This window comes from Sylvia atricapilla, chromosome 1 (assembly GCF_009819655.1).
Source record: "Sylvia atricapilla isolate bSylAtr1 chromosome 1, bSylAtr1.pri, whole genome shotgun sequence".
NCBI lineage: Eukaryota > Metazoa > Chordata > Aves > Passeriformes > Sylviidae > Sylvia > Sylvia atricapilla.
In genome coordinates this window covers 118,038,067-118,057,028 of record NC_089140.1, presented here as the reverse complement: position 1 = coordinate 118,057,028, position 18,962 = coordinate 118,038,067, and the positions used below count along the sequence as shown (strand labels likewise).

Genomic DNA, 18,962 nt, shown 5'->3' with positions numbered 1-18,962 from the left:
TTTGGTATGTTTGTAAAGGTCTAAATAAATGAAAACTATACTTAAGTTCTCTTGTTTTAGGTGTTGAATTTTAGTTGTCTTTCAGCTACCATAATAATGATTGGCTCTGTGGTTGGACTTCTGTTGCTGTTCAAAGGAATTATGTAACAGTGTCCTTTTGTTTGATAAAAATAATCTCAAATCTGAGATATCTTGTGCTTTTTTGTCAAGTTCCCTGTTAAGATAAACATGTCTCTTCCTTAAAATTAAATTCTGCATAGCTTCAGAGTCACAGAGTTGCAAAACACTTGTGCGGGATTTCCCAAGCAAGTTGATGTGAACATGTTATGTTGTGTGAAGGTACAGTGAAGTGGGTGCATTTGGGATTCATTAATCTTCTGCAGGTTACATTAACCAAAGAGTGAATGCATAATGATGATCCAGTATTTCTGGATGTTTTGGAACTAACTATACATATGCACGAGAGATTAGTTTCACTGTGCTAATAGCACATTGTTTCATAACGTGCAGCTAGTTATTCCTTTTTCTCCTTCTGTATATTTAGAAACTTCAGATGGGTGTATGGTGCCATCAAATTCCACTTGTACCAATATTTTTCAAGTACATACTATTGTCTGAAAATTTTGAAAAATGCAACAGTTCTGTATCATGATGATGGAGACATCTCTTTTGCCTTTGTTCTGGCACAAGAGAATTTTCTGCTTTGTTTGCTGTAATGAATTCCAGTCCTGTAGAAGGGATATATTTTTCCAGAATAAATCCAGTTGTAGTCTAAAAAAATTATTCTATTGTTGAGATATTGAGTTTTTTTAAAACTAACTACTTCTACCATGATTATGGAGAGAGAATTTTGTTCAATAAATATGTAATGAAAATATTTAGCTTTCTTTGCTGGGAATTTCTCATTTTATATGTGTACAAGTAAATACAATAATTTTAGCTCTATCTTATTACAGTTGCCTTTTCCTTAGTTTGCCATGTGCATTTTTAGTATACAATTCCTTCTTTGGCTAAATATTCTTGTAAATAATAATTACTGTTTTAAAGTAAAGTAGGCAGTTGCACTTCTTCATTTTACTTACAGGCAGTTTTTCTTGTTTTCCTCCCTAAGATTCTCAACACTGCAGGCACTTCAAGGGCACCAGGGATACTATTATTCTGTCTATGCTGTAAGTCAAGGATAGTAGTAAATGAAAAAGAGCAGAGAGAAGTTTTCTGTATATCACATATCAGATGAACCTGCTCATTTTGTTATTTACAGAATTCCATGTTTGTCTTCAGGTATTTTTCTGTGAACTTTTCCTATTTTTGACACTTAAATTGTTTGCCAAAACCTAGTTATACACTGGCTGAAACTATTTGCTAATTTTTACTGTGGTTTGTAAATTCTAAAAGTAAAAAACAACATTTAAAACTAAAAATTAATCACAAAAGCTTTATCACCTTTTTCGTTTAAAAAAAAAAAAAAAAGCTCCACTAAAAAAACCTCTTATTTTCTTTTAATTTAGCTGGTGAACTCATTCACACAGCTGTAGCTATGCCTGATTACCCAGATAAATATGAGTGAAAGGTAATGAAAGTCAAATTTTCCTCCGTATACATTGTTATTTTCATATACAACTACTAATGCATTCGCCCCCTCTCTTCTGAAGTTTCCTCTCTTTTTCATTTTTATTAATTTATTTTGTAAATAAAATTCACCAGTTGCTTGTGCCTAACAGAAGAGTTCTACAATTTGCTGCCTCTGTATTGCCTGGAAGGAGACAAGTCTCTTGCACTCTGCTCAAATGAATGCTTGAAGCTTTTATAAGTAATATATTGTAAGTGGTCTGAAAAATAATACTTGCAGATAGTAATTAGGTTACTTTCCCTTGCAGCTCAGTTAAGGTTTTCAGTTTAAAAATAATAAAAGGATTAATGACAGGCACATGTATTTACTATGTTGTTGCTGATATGTAAACTTTAGTGGAGCCCTGGGCCTGCTTAACCCTTTTGTGGTCCTTCCAGCATGCCTCACAAGATAACATTCATGTAAAGTGCGTCACTGTAGATGTGTCAGTGTTTATAGATATGTATCTCTAGAAGATACCTGTTAAGTATTAAAAGCATGTTACTGAAGTGTGAGTCAGTACCTTTAGCTATTTTCTGATAAGTTGCCTACTTCAGCATTACACATTAGCAGGTTAGAAAAGCAAAAAAAGGAAAAAAATGCTCTCAAGATATCGATGACTTGATGAAAAATAAATAGCTATATTTTTCTTTAGTTCTTATAAACTCAGTCATAGTGCTTTTTGTTAATCACTTATTTTGGTTTCATATGGAAAGTGCTGTATTTGAAGTGAGGAGAATTTGACACTTGAAGGATTTTCGTAATTAGAGACCACAACATTTGCACATCTTAAATTTATCTTTGTTAGGGTTTGAGGAGGGAGACACTATTGCATTTGATCCTTGAAGATTTCTCCAAATTTGTAATTGGAAAAGGATTTTTAGTGAAAACTTTTAATCCCGGTGAAATGCTTATATTAATACATACAAATATCTAACAAAAGAATACTGATCAGCTTTCAGTTGGTAAAATGCATAAGTAGAAGTCAACTAGCATGCTAAAAGATTCAGGTTGAAGCTAATTGCAGTGCAAAATAGTTTGATCAAATTTTAATACTGAGTTTTGGTATTTTAATAGGCTCTTGTGTAATATTCAAACAGCTGAGCACAAGTAAGTAAATGCTAGTGGGAAAATATTATATAATATAAAACCATATTGTAACTAGCTTATTTGCTAAAAGCTACCATTTCTAGAAGTTGAATCTTTTTTGTATTCTACAAAATGTTATCGTTGTATGTGTGTTACTGAGGAACAAATCAACTTTAAATGTTCTTGTTTTCTGTCATATTAAGGTGCATTTTTACCATACTGGTGTAGCAAGCTCTTTCTAATTTCATCTGAATGCTTATCACATGCTTCTGGCAACGTATGCTTAGGCAGGAGAGATTTTGGCAAGAAAGCACGTGATTGCATGTTTAACAAGTCTTCAAACTTTGTTTTGAATTTCACCTTTAAAACAAAAAGCATTGAAGTAGGCCTATTGTTTGAATTACTCTCCTCCATTAAGTACATGAATCTTTACCCCTCCAGGCTATGTTCATTTGCATTTTATCTCTGCCACTCTTCCACACTTTTATTTCACTCTTGACCCTGTTTCTAGGAGATGTGCGAGTAAGAAGTCGGGCAGGATTTGAAACAGAGAGAAGAGGTTCTCATCCATACATTGATTTCCGTATTTTTCACTGTAAGTATTTAAAAGCAGATAAATGACAAATAAACAAAGGCTTCCGTCAATTTTAACTGCCGAGCCTCTAAAATAAAATTAGCAGCTCTTATAGCAAGACTATTTTTTTATACTTCTTAGGAAAATCTTTCTTCTAGCTCATTACCAAAATTAGAAGAGGAAAATCTTCACTGTTAAATATTTTTTTTTTCAAAATTATAATTTTAGACTCATTGAATTTAGACCTGAATCCATATAGAAATGAAGACTTATCTTCTAAACAGCTAATGATGTGTGTGCTGTGTGCTTTCTTGGCAGACACAATCAGTTGAGGAGAATACTTTTCTGTTTTTATAAAGCACTAGAAAGCCCCCGTCCAGGATGATGCTTGAACAGAATTACAGTAATATCAATATTCTTCACCTCATCATAATTAATTAACATTTACATCTGCTCAAATGCGTAGCTAGGACCTAAATATTTGGACAGAGGCAAATCTTAAATAAAAATTAAAGTGTTAGGAGAAAGCAGCAGCCTAAATTTTTTTTTATTGTGTTTGAGGAATCTTTTTTTTTTTTTCAGAAGTGTTATGAGAAGAGTATTTTTGTAGAGAAAAAAGTAAAATTACCCATCTTTATTTTTACAACTAAATTTGTCAGTAGCTGTGGTAATACGAAGTTTCAATATGCAGCAGAAGTGCAGGGGAATCTGAATCTTAATTAAATTATATCAATAATGAATATATTAAGTGTCATAAGGGATCTATACCAGCATTGTATCAGCCCAATTCCAAGTATTCTGAATGGAGTGGAGAGATTTAGTAAAGCAAATTTCATGGTAGTAAGTGTGGTTGTTGTAATTACCTTATGAATAAAAATGAGTGGCAGAAACTGATCTTATGCTCTGACCTTAACTGAAATTGTTCTTTTTAAATGTAGATTATTTCTAAAACTCTTAAACGCTTAGTTTTGTTCAAAAGTTTCATAAACATAGGTGAGAAAACAAAGTTTGAAGAGTGTGCTATGTAGAATTTTTTCAATAAAGAGGATAAGAGTTTCATCTCAAGTCCTGATTGAGTATAATAAATTCTCTGTAGAAATAGCATGCAATTTATGAATTACATAGCTGTCTTTTTGTGTATATATGTCTGTGACATTTCATGCTGATAGAGGAAAATACTAACAGAAGTTTTAAAAGAACTACTTGTTAAAAGGCATGATTGGACAACAGCAACATATTATTGCTGTTGTCAAATTAACTATTTTCTGTAGTCCTCATTACACTGTTTCTGCATCAGGCAGATCATGACTAGTCAGGAAGAGGACTTTCACACCCTTTCTCCTTGCCCCTACTTGTTCAGACTCAGCCACCAGCTATTAGCAACATCACCTGTGGTGTCTGATGACAGCAAAAGATATTGCTAGGAGGCCCAAAAAATTATTTGGCTTTGACTTCCCTCTCAAGTTAGCTGCTGTGTTAGTTCTCAGAGTTGTCATGTTATCGTCAGATTTTTTGTACTTCAGGATTATAGCTTGATGAAGAGTTGCTCTTTGACTTCGAGCTGCTGGCACATTGTGGAGTTTCTTTCAAAGTCAGGAATTTAGCACCATCTCTCACCATATCAGTAGGTTATCTAGTAATTTACATGAATGTGGGATTCTTTTTAATCCATAAAATGTTTTCTTTCCCTCTGCAATGCTAATTTAGTCCTGATCAGTGTTTCCTTAATTGTTGTAAGCCAGAGAGATTTAGTAATGCACTATGAGACTGCCAGTAGAGAGAAATTGCAGGAATCAGACTTGACCTAATTTTTAGCATATTCTCCCTGCCCTCTCCCGGTTACTTCAGAAGGAGTTGATTTTGCCACATAGGGGTAAATGACTGAAAAATATTCACCCATTTGAGCAATAACATGTGGGAGGAGTCAGTCAGCTCTTTTTCCCTTGGGGCGAATACTGAACTGGAAGGGGTGTCTTCTGCAGCTGAAGCAGACAAAAACATCTGAATGCTGCAGTTTTTTTCCTTCCCACCTCAGCTGTATCCTTAACATCAGTAATGCATGGACATGCTTCCTCCGTTGTATTTGTATAGTTTCACTGTAACTTTCTTGTACTGTCCTCTAGCTTTATTCTGTGGTTGTAAATACTTTGCAGTGATCATTGCTTATGCGTTTTGCAGAGGACTTGTATAGTGGCTGTCAGTCACAGTGCTGAAGCATTAGTGCAGTTTTGTGTTTTGCTTAGCTAACTTTGGTTGTTCAGCATTGTTTTCTTTCTGTCAGTGACGTTTTGAGAAGTTTTCTGTCTTTCAGGAGGTTTAGCTACTAACACACTGACCAGTCTCTTTTCTAATATATTTTTGATAGGCTCTTAACCCAGTATTTTACTGATAGGTTGTAAGAGTACTGAATTTTAAATACATTACTTTGCTTCATTACACTATTTAAACCTGCAACTTCAAACACTGTTGCCAAAGTAAAGTTTGTCAACACTTATTTCTAAGGGTGACCTCTGTATTTTCTGAGGCATTATAAGCTCAGCATCTATATCATCATCCCAGAATTCTGTAATTGATACATGAATATTTAAGTTTCTAGCTTGTCTAGAAGTATTCGGAATAGTAACTTTTCAGGAAATTTGATTTCAGGAAGATGGTTGGAAAAGTATCGTTGTCGTTAGAGACAGTGGAATGGGAGTTGTATCTGAGGATTATTAAATGCAGGGTTTGACTGATCATCAAGCTAACTTTGTTGGATGGTAGTTTTCCTTCCAGAAGTCACCTTTTTATAGGTAATTGCAGGAACCACCGAGAGGAATAGTTTAATAAACAAATTTTTATTTTACCAAGACTGCTTCCTGATGAATGGGAAAATTTAGAATTATATTATTCTTCTTGGATGGCAGTTGGGTAATGTTAAATCATCACTTAGTAGATTTTCTGTTACTGTATCCTAAGTCTTAATGGTTGTGCCTGTGTGGGATCATGGGCATAATGTCAAGATAGCATCTTAAATCCCCCATTTCTGGAAAGGAGAGAGCAGCAGTGAGTTCTTCCTCTGAATTCACTGTTGCACAGTAAAATGCATACATTGTATTGTTTTATTGAATTGATCCTAGAACACTGACATGTTACTCCATGAGAAACAAAAAGGGAGTTTTGCAGTTTGCTGTGAGAATGCAGCATGTAACTGTTTGGTTTTCAGGGAAATTATTGAAAAAGTGATTGCAGTGTTTATAACCACTCTTACTATCTTCTGGTTTACATGAATACTTCAACTTTTTCTTTACGTTACTTGAGACATCATAGACAGTAGTTCAGTCTTTAATGTTGTCAGAATATGTTGATAAAAGCTAATATGAAACAAAATCTTTGGTAGAAGAATTGGTAAGTGACAAGATAAAAATACTCCGTTTTTCAGAAATAGTAAACCAGCAATAAAGTTTTTTGCTTTGTTTTCTTGCTGTGGAGAGGTTGGCAATATTGTCTATTTTTTAATATACGTGTATGTGTGTGTATATACACACACACACACAACTACACTTAAGAAATTTTGATTGTTGGTGGTGTTTCTAGCATGCATAAACAAAGGCACATATATAATGTGCCCTAATCTGTCTCTCCTGAAAAAGAAACCAAAACAGTGAGTGTCCACAGTGATATGTACAGTATGTTATAGTGAGAAAATGAAGGCAAAATGAATAAAGATCAAATGAATGATTAAGATAACAGAAAAAAAATATTGAGAAGTGTCATATGCAGATACAGCTGAAATTAATTCTTTTAAGCTTCCCTTTAGGAAAGGGTTGTTGGATATAGTCTGGAGGAGTTCTGTTTTTCTAGATAGCAAAATGAATACTTTGGTTTTACAGAGAAGAAACGTGTTTTTCTTCTTGCTTTTCCTGTGGTGCTTGGCCTAGAATAAGTAAGATCTTGTCAAAAGGTTTTTAGAGTTCTCTTATCCTAACCTCATCTGAGCATGCTTCTATGGGGAGATGATGATGTTGCCAACACATGGGGCTCTGGTTTGTGTTTTGTAGATAACCGAATCTGTCGCATCTGAGTTAAAATATCTTAGAAAGAAGAAGGGATTTTGAATTATCAGTATGTGTTTGGTAACATTCAGGAATGCTCAATATTGAAGAAAATAGTTGCATACAGTATAATGGTACAATATAAGACTTCATTGAGACTTAGATGATTCTTCTCATCAGCTGTGTATGGAGCCTTTTTAGGGGAGAATGGAAAGAAAGGAAGAGATATTTTTATAGGTGGTGGATAAATCGAATTCTCTTTCCTGAGAGTGCAAATATGTGATGAAATTTCAGAGTTTATTTGCCTTTATTATACAACCTTCAGACTGTTTACTTGGAAATTGCAGTTTGTGGAACATATTATAAGCTATTCTAAGATCTGGCAAAAATGTCAACGTGTGCTGTTCAGCGATGTTTTTAACTTTCTGGTTCTTAGCTCATGAACCATTGGAAAATTGGAAAATGTTTGCCTTGAACAGTGAATTTAGACTTCTCTTGGCTGAGAGGCCAGAATTCAAAGAAGTGACAAGAGTGTAAATCCAAATTGATTGCCTGAAACAATTTGAAAAATCCTTGTGTAGCAGCAGCTAATGATGCTTTTGATGATACCATCTAGAGATGGAGATAAACTAAGCAGAGTCCAGATGAATTTCAATGCCCTTTTGTGTTTCAAGAAAATAAGAGGAATTACCTATTTGGTTCTGTTTACCAATAATTGTCTCTCTTATTCAGCAGTCTACTGTGAAGAAGGGTGAGTTTCACAGTGAAGAAAGTAATGCAAGAGGATTTGTGTGATCATAGCTTGAAGTATTTATTTCCTTTGAACATACCTCACTGAGGAGCAAAAAGCTTGTACTTAGGAGATTTCTTCAAAAGCTGCCTTTCTGTGAATGATGCAATTCTGAAATTGTCTCCTAATTATTCAGAGTCCAGATTATTCAAATAAATTGTGTTCCACAATGTGAGAGAAATTTTGACTTTGGTTTAGTTAGGAGAATGCAGTTACACAAGGGGAAATCATAGAAAATGCTCCAGATATGGCTGTACTGGCCAAATAAAGGGAGTGAGCTTGGTCAAGGAATATTTGGGGATAAAATGTGCCAGTTGAGAATACAGATCAGGTTGTTTTTTTTCTTTTGTTATTCTAAGTGTTTGCTTTACCTACAGTTCCTTCTTTCCAAGCTCCTGTAAAACAGCATGTGTGTTCTGGAGTCTTGCACAGGTACAGACCTCTGTGTTTCATTGCTGGTTTAAGTTTGACCATTGAAGAAGACAAAGATACATTCTATTTTTTTCCCATTTCTTTTGAACCTCTCCAGTGTGTTCTTTCTCCAAGTACCTTATTCAGAAAGGCTTTTTTTTTTTTTTTTTTTTTTTTTTTAATATATATATTGTTGACAGTTTTGTTTTCATCTCTGCTCCCAGTTTGACTTTCTGTTTTGATTGTCATATAGACCGGTAAGGGAAATTCTTTTTCTGTTAACCATGATGGGTTACTTTTTAATTCTTTTCTTTCTGGTGATGAAGAATAGACAAAAAATATGAGTTGAGGGTGATGTCGTTACTTTACTGTAGAACTGAAGATTTCTAGAACACCGAAGAGAGATGGGTTTTTCTGGGAAGACAGCAAGAAAATGATTTGGTGACAATCTGGAATATATTATCCTTTTGGGAAGAGGGTTGAACCATTATGTGTCATGTTCTCAGGAGGATCACTATCTTGATTAACATGGCGTAACCCATTTTGAAAAGGCTATGTTTGTATGTATTTTGTACATTTGTCTTCTGGTGATACTCCTCATAATATTTAGCTTCAGTGAGGTTTCTTACTTCACAGTATGCTGTTGTGAATTGCAGATTTGCCATGCCTAATGAGTGGATTCAGGTTAAAGAAAACCCAAAAACAAACTGCACGATTTTTGGACTTAGGATTCAGTAAATTAGTATGCAAACTGCATACATAATTGTATGTAGTTTCCTAGTACTGAGATTATTGCAAAATGTTATTCATTCCAGCGGAGGAATAGTATTGTTTAATTTACTTAATTTTGTATCTTTCCTGAGGCGTTTACAGAAATACTAAGAAGAGCCAAACTTCAAAAGAGATAAATTAGTGAAGTCCTATAGATACCTTTTCATGATTTTTTTTACACTTCTACTGCTGTGCAATGACTTACAGTGCCTTTGGAGAATTTGCACTTACTTCATACCAAAGTAGTCTAATCCCTTCACTTTGAGTAACTTCTCTCCAATTAGCTCTGCTTTGAGCAGAGGATTGGACTGAAGAACTTTCAGAAGTCTCTTCTGTTCTTTCACACCTAAATTATTCTATGATTCTGTGGCTCTTTGCTTTACTAAGGCAGTGAGATAATTTTCCTCTGTAAGTTCCTTCAGGAAAAGTTATCCTTGGTGGTGGTGGTGCCCAGCACTTCCCCTCCATCAGGGAACATCTAATGTTTCCTACTAGAACATCAGTAGGTAACTACTAGAGTTTTTAATAGAGCTGTGGTACTACTAGAGTTTCTTGAAACTTATTTTTTTTCTGATTCCACTCAGTCAGAAGACACTTGCAAAGCCATGTTTATGTCATTAATCCTTAACCCACAACGTATTTTCCAGCAGTCATTACTATTTGGAAACTAATGGAATATATAAAAATATTTACAAATGTGTATATAGTTATGTATTATACATTTAAAGCAAAACAGTATAGCTTAATATTTTTTTAAGCAGAAAAAGGAGTGTAGTGCCTTACAGTGATGCTAAACGAGGCTTCTAAGTGATTCTAAGGAAGACAAGAAATATGAGGTAATTTAGACCCCAATAGTCTAAATTGGTCTTTTTATGTAACTTTAAAATCCTTACTAAAATGGTATCTTCCAAATGAAGTAATAGTTTTATATATTACTTGAGTACTGAGTGTCATAAAAATATTTTAAAATTTGAACCTTCAGTGGTAAACATACAGGAGTGTTAAACAGCAAGACATAATAAAAAAAAAAGTTCATGGATCGAATATAGTGCATTTCTTTATGGTTTGATTTGAATAGATGTGAAATTAGAATGCTTATGGGTCCCTCTAGTGGTATGAAATGCTAGATAATGCTTTCAAATTATTCATAAATTGAAAATTATTTGTATCCAGGAAAGAATCATCTTTAGAAAGGTGCATCCTTAGAAAGATGGTTTTAGTTGGCATGTGAAATGAAACTTTCTTTCCAACAAATTTCTTTCCAACAAATATTTACAGGTAGTGGAAAATTTCAGATGATATGTCAGGTTTAATTATAGTGTCTGCTAGGTGAAAATGATGAATGTGCATTTGGGTTAATATGGAAAAATCATGACAGATCGCTTCTGTTAAAAGAAGATAATTCACATGACTGGGGAAAAACCTCTGGGGGATCTGTGCACCTCCAAGTTCTGGTTTTACATTCAAACATAAGAAGGATACATTTTCTCAAATACTTATTTTTAAATTTGTTTTTTAGTGGCAGTGATACCCAAGATCCTCAATTATGCTCTTTCTATTGGTATGTAGCAAAACACAATGCTTTCCATCATGGATAATTTTCTGTCTGCCTTTTGGGCTGTAGCAAGGAAGAAATGGAGGTAAAGTTCTTATCACTGGAGAGCTTTCTTTTTGCCAGATTCTCATCTGAGGGTGTAAGTCTACCTATGCACTATAAGAAAATTGAACTATATTGTTAGGATTTAAGGTTCCATTAATAATTAAACCAAATCATAATTGTCATTCTTCCTTTTGTGGACTGTCCTTACTATACAAAACATACAAAAATTTTGAGAGTAAATTCATCAGTGTATTATGATCTTTTAAGTGATTATCACTTGTCTTTACTTACTTTGTATTTTTATATTGGCATGAGAAAAATAAATATTTAATATCCCTGTGAAATGTGCTAAAACTCTTTTTTTTTTAGGTTTTCATGAAGTTAAAAGATTGGGAGTGGGAAGAGATTAAAATTAGTGCCTCAGAATATGGATGAAATCTGTTGCATGAAGGCGACGTGTATAATTTTATTGCTATATATGCATCACATTAGCAAAATAACTGGTATTAATAACCAGAATGACTTCTTTTTCTTTATTTTGGAGAAAGGAATTTTTCATTACACCAGCATCTCACTTAAGATGCTTAAAAACAAGAATATAACCGTTCTAATTAAACAAAAAGCCCCAAAACCTTTGGATGATTGATACTTTGGATGATAACTCTAACTTACAAAGGAATGGCAAGAAGAATGTCATAGGACAGCTAGCTGCTTTTGTGTAGGCACTAAGGCCTACAGTTTGCCTTCTGGTTCCTTGCATCAAAAGCACTTCCAGTGCTGTACTGTCCTTCTTTATGTGCCCATCATCCCAACATATTTTCATTATCTTTCAGTTCACAAGGCTGTAAATGCTATATTTATTATATTGTTCTAATTCTGCCTTAAACTATCCTTGAGAGCAAATGGTCAATGTCGGATATTAGAAGGGCATTTAGCACACTGAAGGCTCCAAATGAAGGTAAAGATGTTTGGGCTGGGAGGAGAGATGTTTTTGCAGCATGCTTATTCGTAAGCAAATGCAGTGCACTCTTCATTCTTCACTGTGTTCTTTCCACGATCTGTACATTACTGAACCGTGGTTTGGAAGGGTCTCTGAATTTATCATCTCTTTTCGTGACTCTTGGTAGAAGAGGGGAGGTTGTCATTCTCACATTAATCATGCATCTAAAGGGAATGAATGTGCCTAGAGGGAAATGCCAAGTTTCCATTGCATAACGATATCATTCATTTTACCAGTCTTTTCCATTAACTGGCCTTAGCTGGTCTGCCAAAACCACGGAGCACTTAATTTTTGTATCAATAATAATTTATCTGTGATGAAAAGGGAAAGGCAGGCACAGTAGCTATCAGTGTTTCTGGAGCTGCAGAACGTTTCTTCCCCTTGCCCCCTTCCTTGAAAGCCAGCTATTTGCTGTTTCAGCCTGCTCTTTAAATTAATAACCTGTCAAACCTCTGCATCTGACTTGCTTATTCTGAATTGTCCTGGGGTAGATGTTTAACTGTTAAAGAGAGAAATTTAGTTTTTGGGTTGGAGCATCACAAATCAGGTGCTCTGGAGCTGCAAAAGGATGTCAAGGCCCAAGATCTCTTTTCTCATTTGGAAGTTACTCTGATGCTTTCAGATATAAAGGATAAAGACATTTTTTTAGTCAAGGTGTTGTTACCTAATTTGTGCTATCCACGTGCAATAACTAATATCTCAAAGGGAAGTGCAAAGCCATGAGGAGTGACAGCCCCAGGCCCCAGCACAAGCAGGGGCCAACCACCTGGAAAGTGACTTGACAGAAAAGGAACTGGGCTCCTGCTGGGCACCAGGTTAAACATGAGTGAGCCATATCCCCTTTCTGCAAAGAAAGCAAATGTATTAGGAGGAATGTTGCCAGCAGCTTGAGGGGTGTGAGCCCTCTCCTATGTGCAGCACTGGAGAGGCCTCACCTGGAGTACTGGTCTGGGCTCCCCAGTAAAAGGGAGACTTGGACAGAACCAGAGAGTCCAGCAAAGGATGAGGAAGATTGAGGGGCTGATGAGAAAAGGCTGAAAAAGCTGGGACTGTTCAGCCTACAGAAGGCTCAAGGGGAGGCTTCTCAGTGAATACAAATACATGAAGGGAAAGTGCAAAAAGGACAGGCCAGGCTTTTTTTGGTGATGCCCTGTCTGAGGACCAGAGGCAATAGGCACAAACTGATGCACATCAGGAAACACTTTTTCCCTGTGAGAGTGGGTGACCAAGTGCTGGCACAGGGTGCCCAGAGAGGCTGTGGAGTCTGCATCCTTAGAGATGCACAAAAGCCTCTGGGAGATGGTTCTGGGCAGTGTGGTCCTAGGTCACTCTGCTTGAGCAGAGGAGTTTGACCAGAAGAACCTCATCTGATACTTTCCTACCTCACCTGTTCTGAGATTCTGTAATAAGCAGGATTGCTGCTAGGAAAGCTGGAATAATGTAGGCTTTGCTTTTTTTCTTTTAACAAGGAGTAGAAAAAGTAGGGTTAAAGTGTAATAGTAGTGTTTTATGAGCTATGCAAATTGGTGATAATTTAGAAGGTTTAAACATATTTGTAAGATGAATATATGTCAGTAGCATATTGTGAAGAGAATGATGGTTCAGCTTCACAGAAAACCAAGTAACTCATTTGCCTCTGTACCTCTATCATCATAAAAATCCTGAAGCAAGAAAGTGCAGCCTCTCCTGTATGACTTACAAATACAAGTATAGGCAGAACATAGACCTGTACTGCCAAATTATTGCATTGCTGTGTTCTGTTGTGTGTTTTGCTGCCAGAAGCTGCTGTTTTACTTGTAGTACCTACATCATACTGTTCTGTCCAAGATTAACGCATGGTACCTGTGATGGTGAAATTTAATTTGTAGCATGACAACAAAAACGAGTTTTCATTAACTGTAGATCTGTAGAACAGTACTTGAGAACAAGAAAGTTATCTATGCTTCCAGAGAAGTGCTCATTTTTCCTACTTTAAATACTTTGTTTTATTGAGATTTAGTGAAGTTTCTGGCATTTGTGTGTGACTTTGTGGATATTTTACATTATTTTATGACCTAAGTATAACCATGTTATATTATTTTATTTTCAACTCACTAATTTTCGCTTTGAAATTTGGCTCTTAAGGACTTGGATCAAGATTGAGGGGGAGAAACTTCTTACCTGTAGCATACACTGCGTTAGCAGCAGCAGCTGTATTGTTCCCTGCTTCTCTGTTCTACAGGCTGGCAGTGCTCTGACTGTAACCTCATGGTCACAAATGTGCTTAGAAATATTGGTAGAGTAATGTAGCATGACAGAATCTATTTATTTTCCTGCTGTACATGTGGATGTTGCTTTGTAAGCAACCTTTATCATATGTAGTACATCTGTTTACTTAATATGCAAACTGGGATATATTACAGGTAGCAGTGTCTTCAGAGGAAGAGCCCTTGGCCTTGAGAATGATAGCCTGAGGAAGGATACTTCATGTGGAGATGTCTAGGTTAGCCCTGAACTTCAGTGTCTTGATGAAGTGTTCCAGGCAGGTCTGAAAGAACATTTCAGGGGTGTCAGTTTAATCTGTACTAACACAGATGATTGATAGGGAATGGTGCTGCATTTGATTAGATACTCTATGATCGTGCCACTGTCAGCTCTATTTAGAGATGTTTTATTAGTGTGGTTGGGGAATTAATATATTGATTTAATAGTAACATATTGATGAGCCTAGCATGGAACAGAAAGTAAATTCAGGGAGAAGATTTTAAATGGATAAAGATTTATGTTATGTAGAATTAAGCCGCTGTCACTAGGAATCACTGAGGCCTTTAGTTCAGGTTGTCAATAAGGCCACACCTTCCCATGTACAACATTTTAGACTGACTTTGAGAACAAAAGTTGTAACTCCTTACTTCACCAACTTCTAATATGCCTTGTTCTTGGAAGGACAAGAGATCTGTGCTACAGAGTTGTGATCATGTTGGTTTTGATGATTTGCATTTTTGGAAAAGAGCATGTTGTAATTGACTTCTTTACTTAATACCTCTTTTTAAATTTTTGTTATTTAACATGAGTCATTTCAGGCAGGTTGAGTGAATATCAAGATAAGATTAGTGGCTTCCTGTTGGTATTATAAGTGCTATTGGAGGGCACTGTTGAAAAGAAAGTAAAGGCCAAGGAAACTACAAAAGAACTGTAGCTCTGTGTAGTTTGGTGCTGGGGTTTCTAAACCACTTCAGGCATATCAAATAGAATTGGACATAAATTAGTACCAGTCATTTGTGTAAATAAGTTAACCTAATAAAAGTAAAGCAAAATATTTGGATTAATCTTTGAAAAGAGGCTGAAATAATTTTCTGTTGTATTTTCACCATACTGGGAAACAGAATTAGATATGCTGGGAACGTAGATGTCATAATTGTTTGTCAGAAGAGTGTAGTTATTTGCAAAAGCACCAAAATTACTTGAGTGTGTTTAAAACTTTGGCATAGTAGAGCTAAGAGATTTTCTGAGCTATAAACTGTGTAAAAGTAATTTGTACTTGCTTAAAGTCTACTTGTATCTCTTGTATCAGCACTCAGTTTCTGATACTCTTACTGGTGTACATATCATCTTAGGTGATTTGTTAGCGACCTGGATTGGATGTGTATACATGACAGCAATTTTCCAAAAATAATTTGTTTGCAGTACTGTGTGTGTTTTTAAACAATATTGTAATATTTTTGTTCTTTCAATAACAGAGTTCCTTAAAAAGATAAGTTGCAGCTATGATTTAAGTATTTGTTTTTCTTCACAGGATGCTTACACAGAATATATTTCTTTCTAATCTATGGCTCTGTATTTAGTATTAATAAAAATATCTGTATTTGTGCTGAAACATTTGGTACTGAAAAAAACTTCACTATCTTTACACCAAGCTTCCATGAGCACTTGTCTTTTTGATAAAGGTTTTTTAGAGAGAGTGTTTATTTTCTTGTTTTTTGTAGCAAATTCTGAGATCGAGGTCTCTGTGTCTGCAAGAAATGTGAGAAGGTTGCTTAGTTTCCAGCGATACCTGAGATCTTCCCGTTTTTTCCGTGGTATCACTGTTCCAAATTCTTCAAACATTTTAGATGATGATTATAATGGACAAGCAAAGGTTGGTTGCTTGGTTTTTATTTTTTTTTAAAGTATGTTATTCTGAATCCTTGCTAGTACATATAACTATATCACATACTGTGCAACAATGTGCAACAAATGCCAATTTTAAGCAGTTTTCAATGCATTTATGTATTTTTTGTGTGTGTGTATATATGTGTGTGTGTGTATATATATATATGTAGCAATGGAAATCCAGACAAAATTCCATCGTTTGTAGCAAACTCCTCTACTGCCCAGAAGTTTACTTGGATGATTTTTATGTGGTTAGTGATTTTGTTGTTGCTGTTGTTTTTTTGTTTCATTGTTTTTGTTTATTTTTTTAATAACTGGTGAATTAAGGATGTCCCTGAATAATTGAAGAAATATATGAAGAGAGGAAAATGTATCTGTAGTTAAGAAATGAATGGAGCAATTTAGACACCTGTTCCCTTTAATTTTAAGGCTAACCTCACCAGTGAACAACTGGAAGAGTGACTGCCTATCTTCAGTAAAGTGCAGTAAATGGATTTTTCAGGATATGCTTATGTCAAATGGATTTTATCTTTGGTAGGCACGTGTAGAAAAGAAAAGTGATAGCTCTAATACACTTGTGCATCACTAAAGCAGGGAAAGCAGATACTGGGAAGAGAGAGTCAGTGCTAAGGGAGCAGCTACCTGGATGAAAGCTGCTGTATTTGCAAGAGAGGATGGACAGTGCTGAAGGGGACTGAGCAGGCAAAGATAATTTAGGTTATTCAAGGTCCCAAAGGCTGTGTCAATGCATGTGGTGCTTTTTTGTCATCTGGCACAGAAAAAGAATATACTTATAAGGCAATGGATGTATCCATGCTGAATGATGATCAGGCTGTGGTGTAGGAAGAAATCTGATTACCTGGAGAATGGATCTTAAAAATAAACATGTAGTTTAATCGTTAAAAAATCTTGTTGATGCTTGTTCTGATAGCAAAGTTTTAGCAGATGGTAGAGAAAAGGTAGAACCTACAACTGGATCACAAAACAGCTCTACCAATCTAATGAGAATAGGAGAAGGCAGGAATCTGTTTTAAAATGTGCTGGACAGATATTTCTGATACAGGTAGGGGAGGTGACCATTGGGACTGCTCTGCTGTGGTGAGGCCTCTTGTACTGTTTGCTGCTCTTCCTCATCCCAGTTTGCAGGAAGAACACTTCATGTGAAGCAGCTGTGATAAAGATGTGCTAGTTAAGTGAGGTGAAAATCAAAAGCCAGGTTTTTAAATTAAAATGCTCATACAATGGCTCAAATATCTAGGGAATCATCTAGATGCTGTTCTATAAGCAGGGGAAAAAAAAGAAAAGGTAAAAAACTACACAGAGGTTAATTTGCCAGTCTGAATGCGCAGTCATTCTGCCATACTATTTCTGATTTGAACCTAATCGTTTTAAATTGTCCTTTGAGAAACTGACTAAAGGTTGAAAGGAGGAACTCCAACCAATTCTGTCAAGGCACTTCTTGTTTGTTTTTTTCCCTCCAGTCTTTTTATTTGTAAATGTGGGGGTTTTTTTTCAGTTGTCAGATGAATTTAATTATTCTTTTACTTCTATTTTTTTTGTATGTAGAGATTCTAAAGACTTGATCTGTCTCTGAAATCTTAAATATTCTGCTGAGCTACAGGAAGATAGGCATATACTGATTGAAAAATGACAGCTTTTTTGTTTCTTTTCAGTGTATGCTGGAGAAGGTTGGAAATTGGAATTTTGATATTTTTCTTTTTGATAGACTGACAAATGGTGAGTTTATTTTGGTATTTCATTTGTGTTTTATCTTCTAGTATAACTTAACTATTGCACTTACTATGTTACAGTGTTGTATCTGATTGTTTACTAAAAAGCACAAATTCCATCAGGTTGTACTTTTTGGTTTAATAGTCTTTAAACTGAGTCCTAGTTTGCCTAGTCACTCCATTAAAATAATGATACTGGCAGTACTGATACTAATAATTGATTTTTAGAAGAGGCCCTTGATGTACTTTAAAGGTTGCTGTTCTTTCTTAGTAATTTGTAGTGGTAATTTGATACAAATTAACAAATAATTTTATGATCTTGGACTTTTTTTTTTTTTTCAATTATGGGATGCTGGTAATTTTTATGGTTGTGTCGAAAAGGTCATTTATATTGAACAACTATTTTTCTGATAAATGTAGTGTTAGATAGAATAGTTCTTTTACTTTATAGTGCCATAAGAGGCATGTTGGTGTTAATCCATTATAATTATGACATAGAATACCTGGAGAATTGGGAATTGAGCAGAGGGGAGCTGCTGTACACATAGCTTGTACAACGTAGAAAAAGGAAGACAACATTTTGATGACTTTTGTGCTCAAATAGCAATAGGAACTACAGGAGTAGTTGGTTAAAAAAAACCCTTAAGTATTGTTCATTTGTAGCAGAAAAGAGATCTGTAAATGTGCTGGGAAGGAGGAGGAGGAGCTGCTGCAGTGGGTAGGGTAAAGTTTAGCATGATAATCTCAGCAATGGCAGCTAAGTTTTGAACAGAATGGAGGGAGGAGATGAGCAAGTCCAGCATCTGTGCCACTGACATTTGTGCCAGTGTGGGAAGAGAATGGAGGGCAGCTCTTGCAGATTTTGCAGCAGTCATGTGGAATGGGTAGCAAAGTTGCAATTAAAATTGCCAGAACAAGAAATTTAAGTTCAAAAAGGAGAATGTGGCACCAAAAGATCTATCCCTTCTGTTTCATTGAAGGGGTGCTTGGCTTAACCAAGTGTAGAAGTAGTAACCTCACAGCTATATTTAATACCGAAAATGGATAGGAAAAAAATGAAAATAGCTAGGACTCACGAAGCTAGAATACTTACATAGATAATGTACATATATCTTTTCTCATTCAGTTATGTAAAGTTTATCAAGTTAACATGTAAGCATAGCTTCTTTTGGATTAGCTTATCAAATGGGAGAAATCTAAAGTTGTCCCTCTCATAAGAGCCTTCT

General features: G+C 35.3%; 1 protein-coding gene across 2 annotated transcripts in view; it reads left to right on the top strand.

The window, feature by feature from the left end:
• Positions 1-18,962, top strand: part of PDE7A (phosphodiesterase 7A) — a 73,896-nt gene that overhangs the window by 41,741 nt on the left and 13,193 nt on the right. For both annotated transcript variants that reach the window (XM_066331865.1, XM_066331875.1), the window contains exons 3-5: positions 3,210-3,293; positions 15,841-15,992; positions 17,680-17,743. In XM_066331865.1, the coding sequence (XP_066187962.1) occupies positions 3,210-3,293; positions 15,841-15,992; positions 17,680-17,743 (300 nt within the window). The remainder of the gene's footprint in view (positions 1-3,209; positions 3,294-15,840; positions 15,993-17,679; positions 17,744-18,962) is intronic.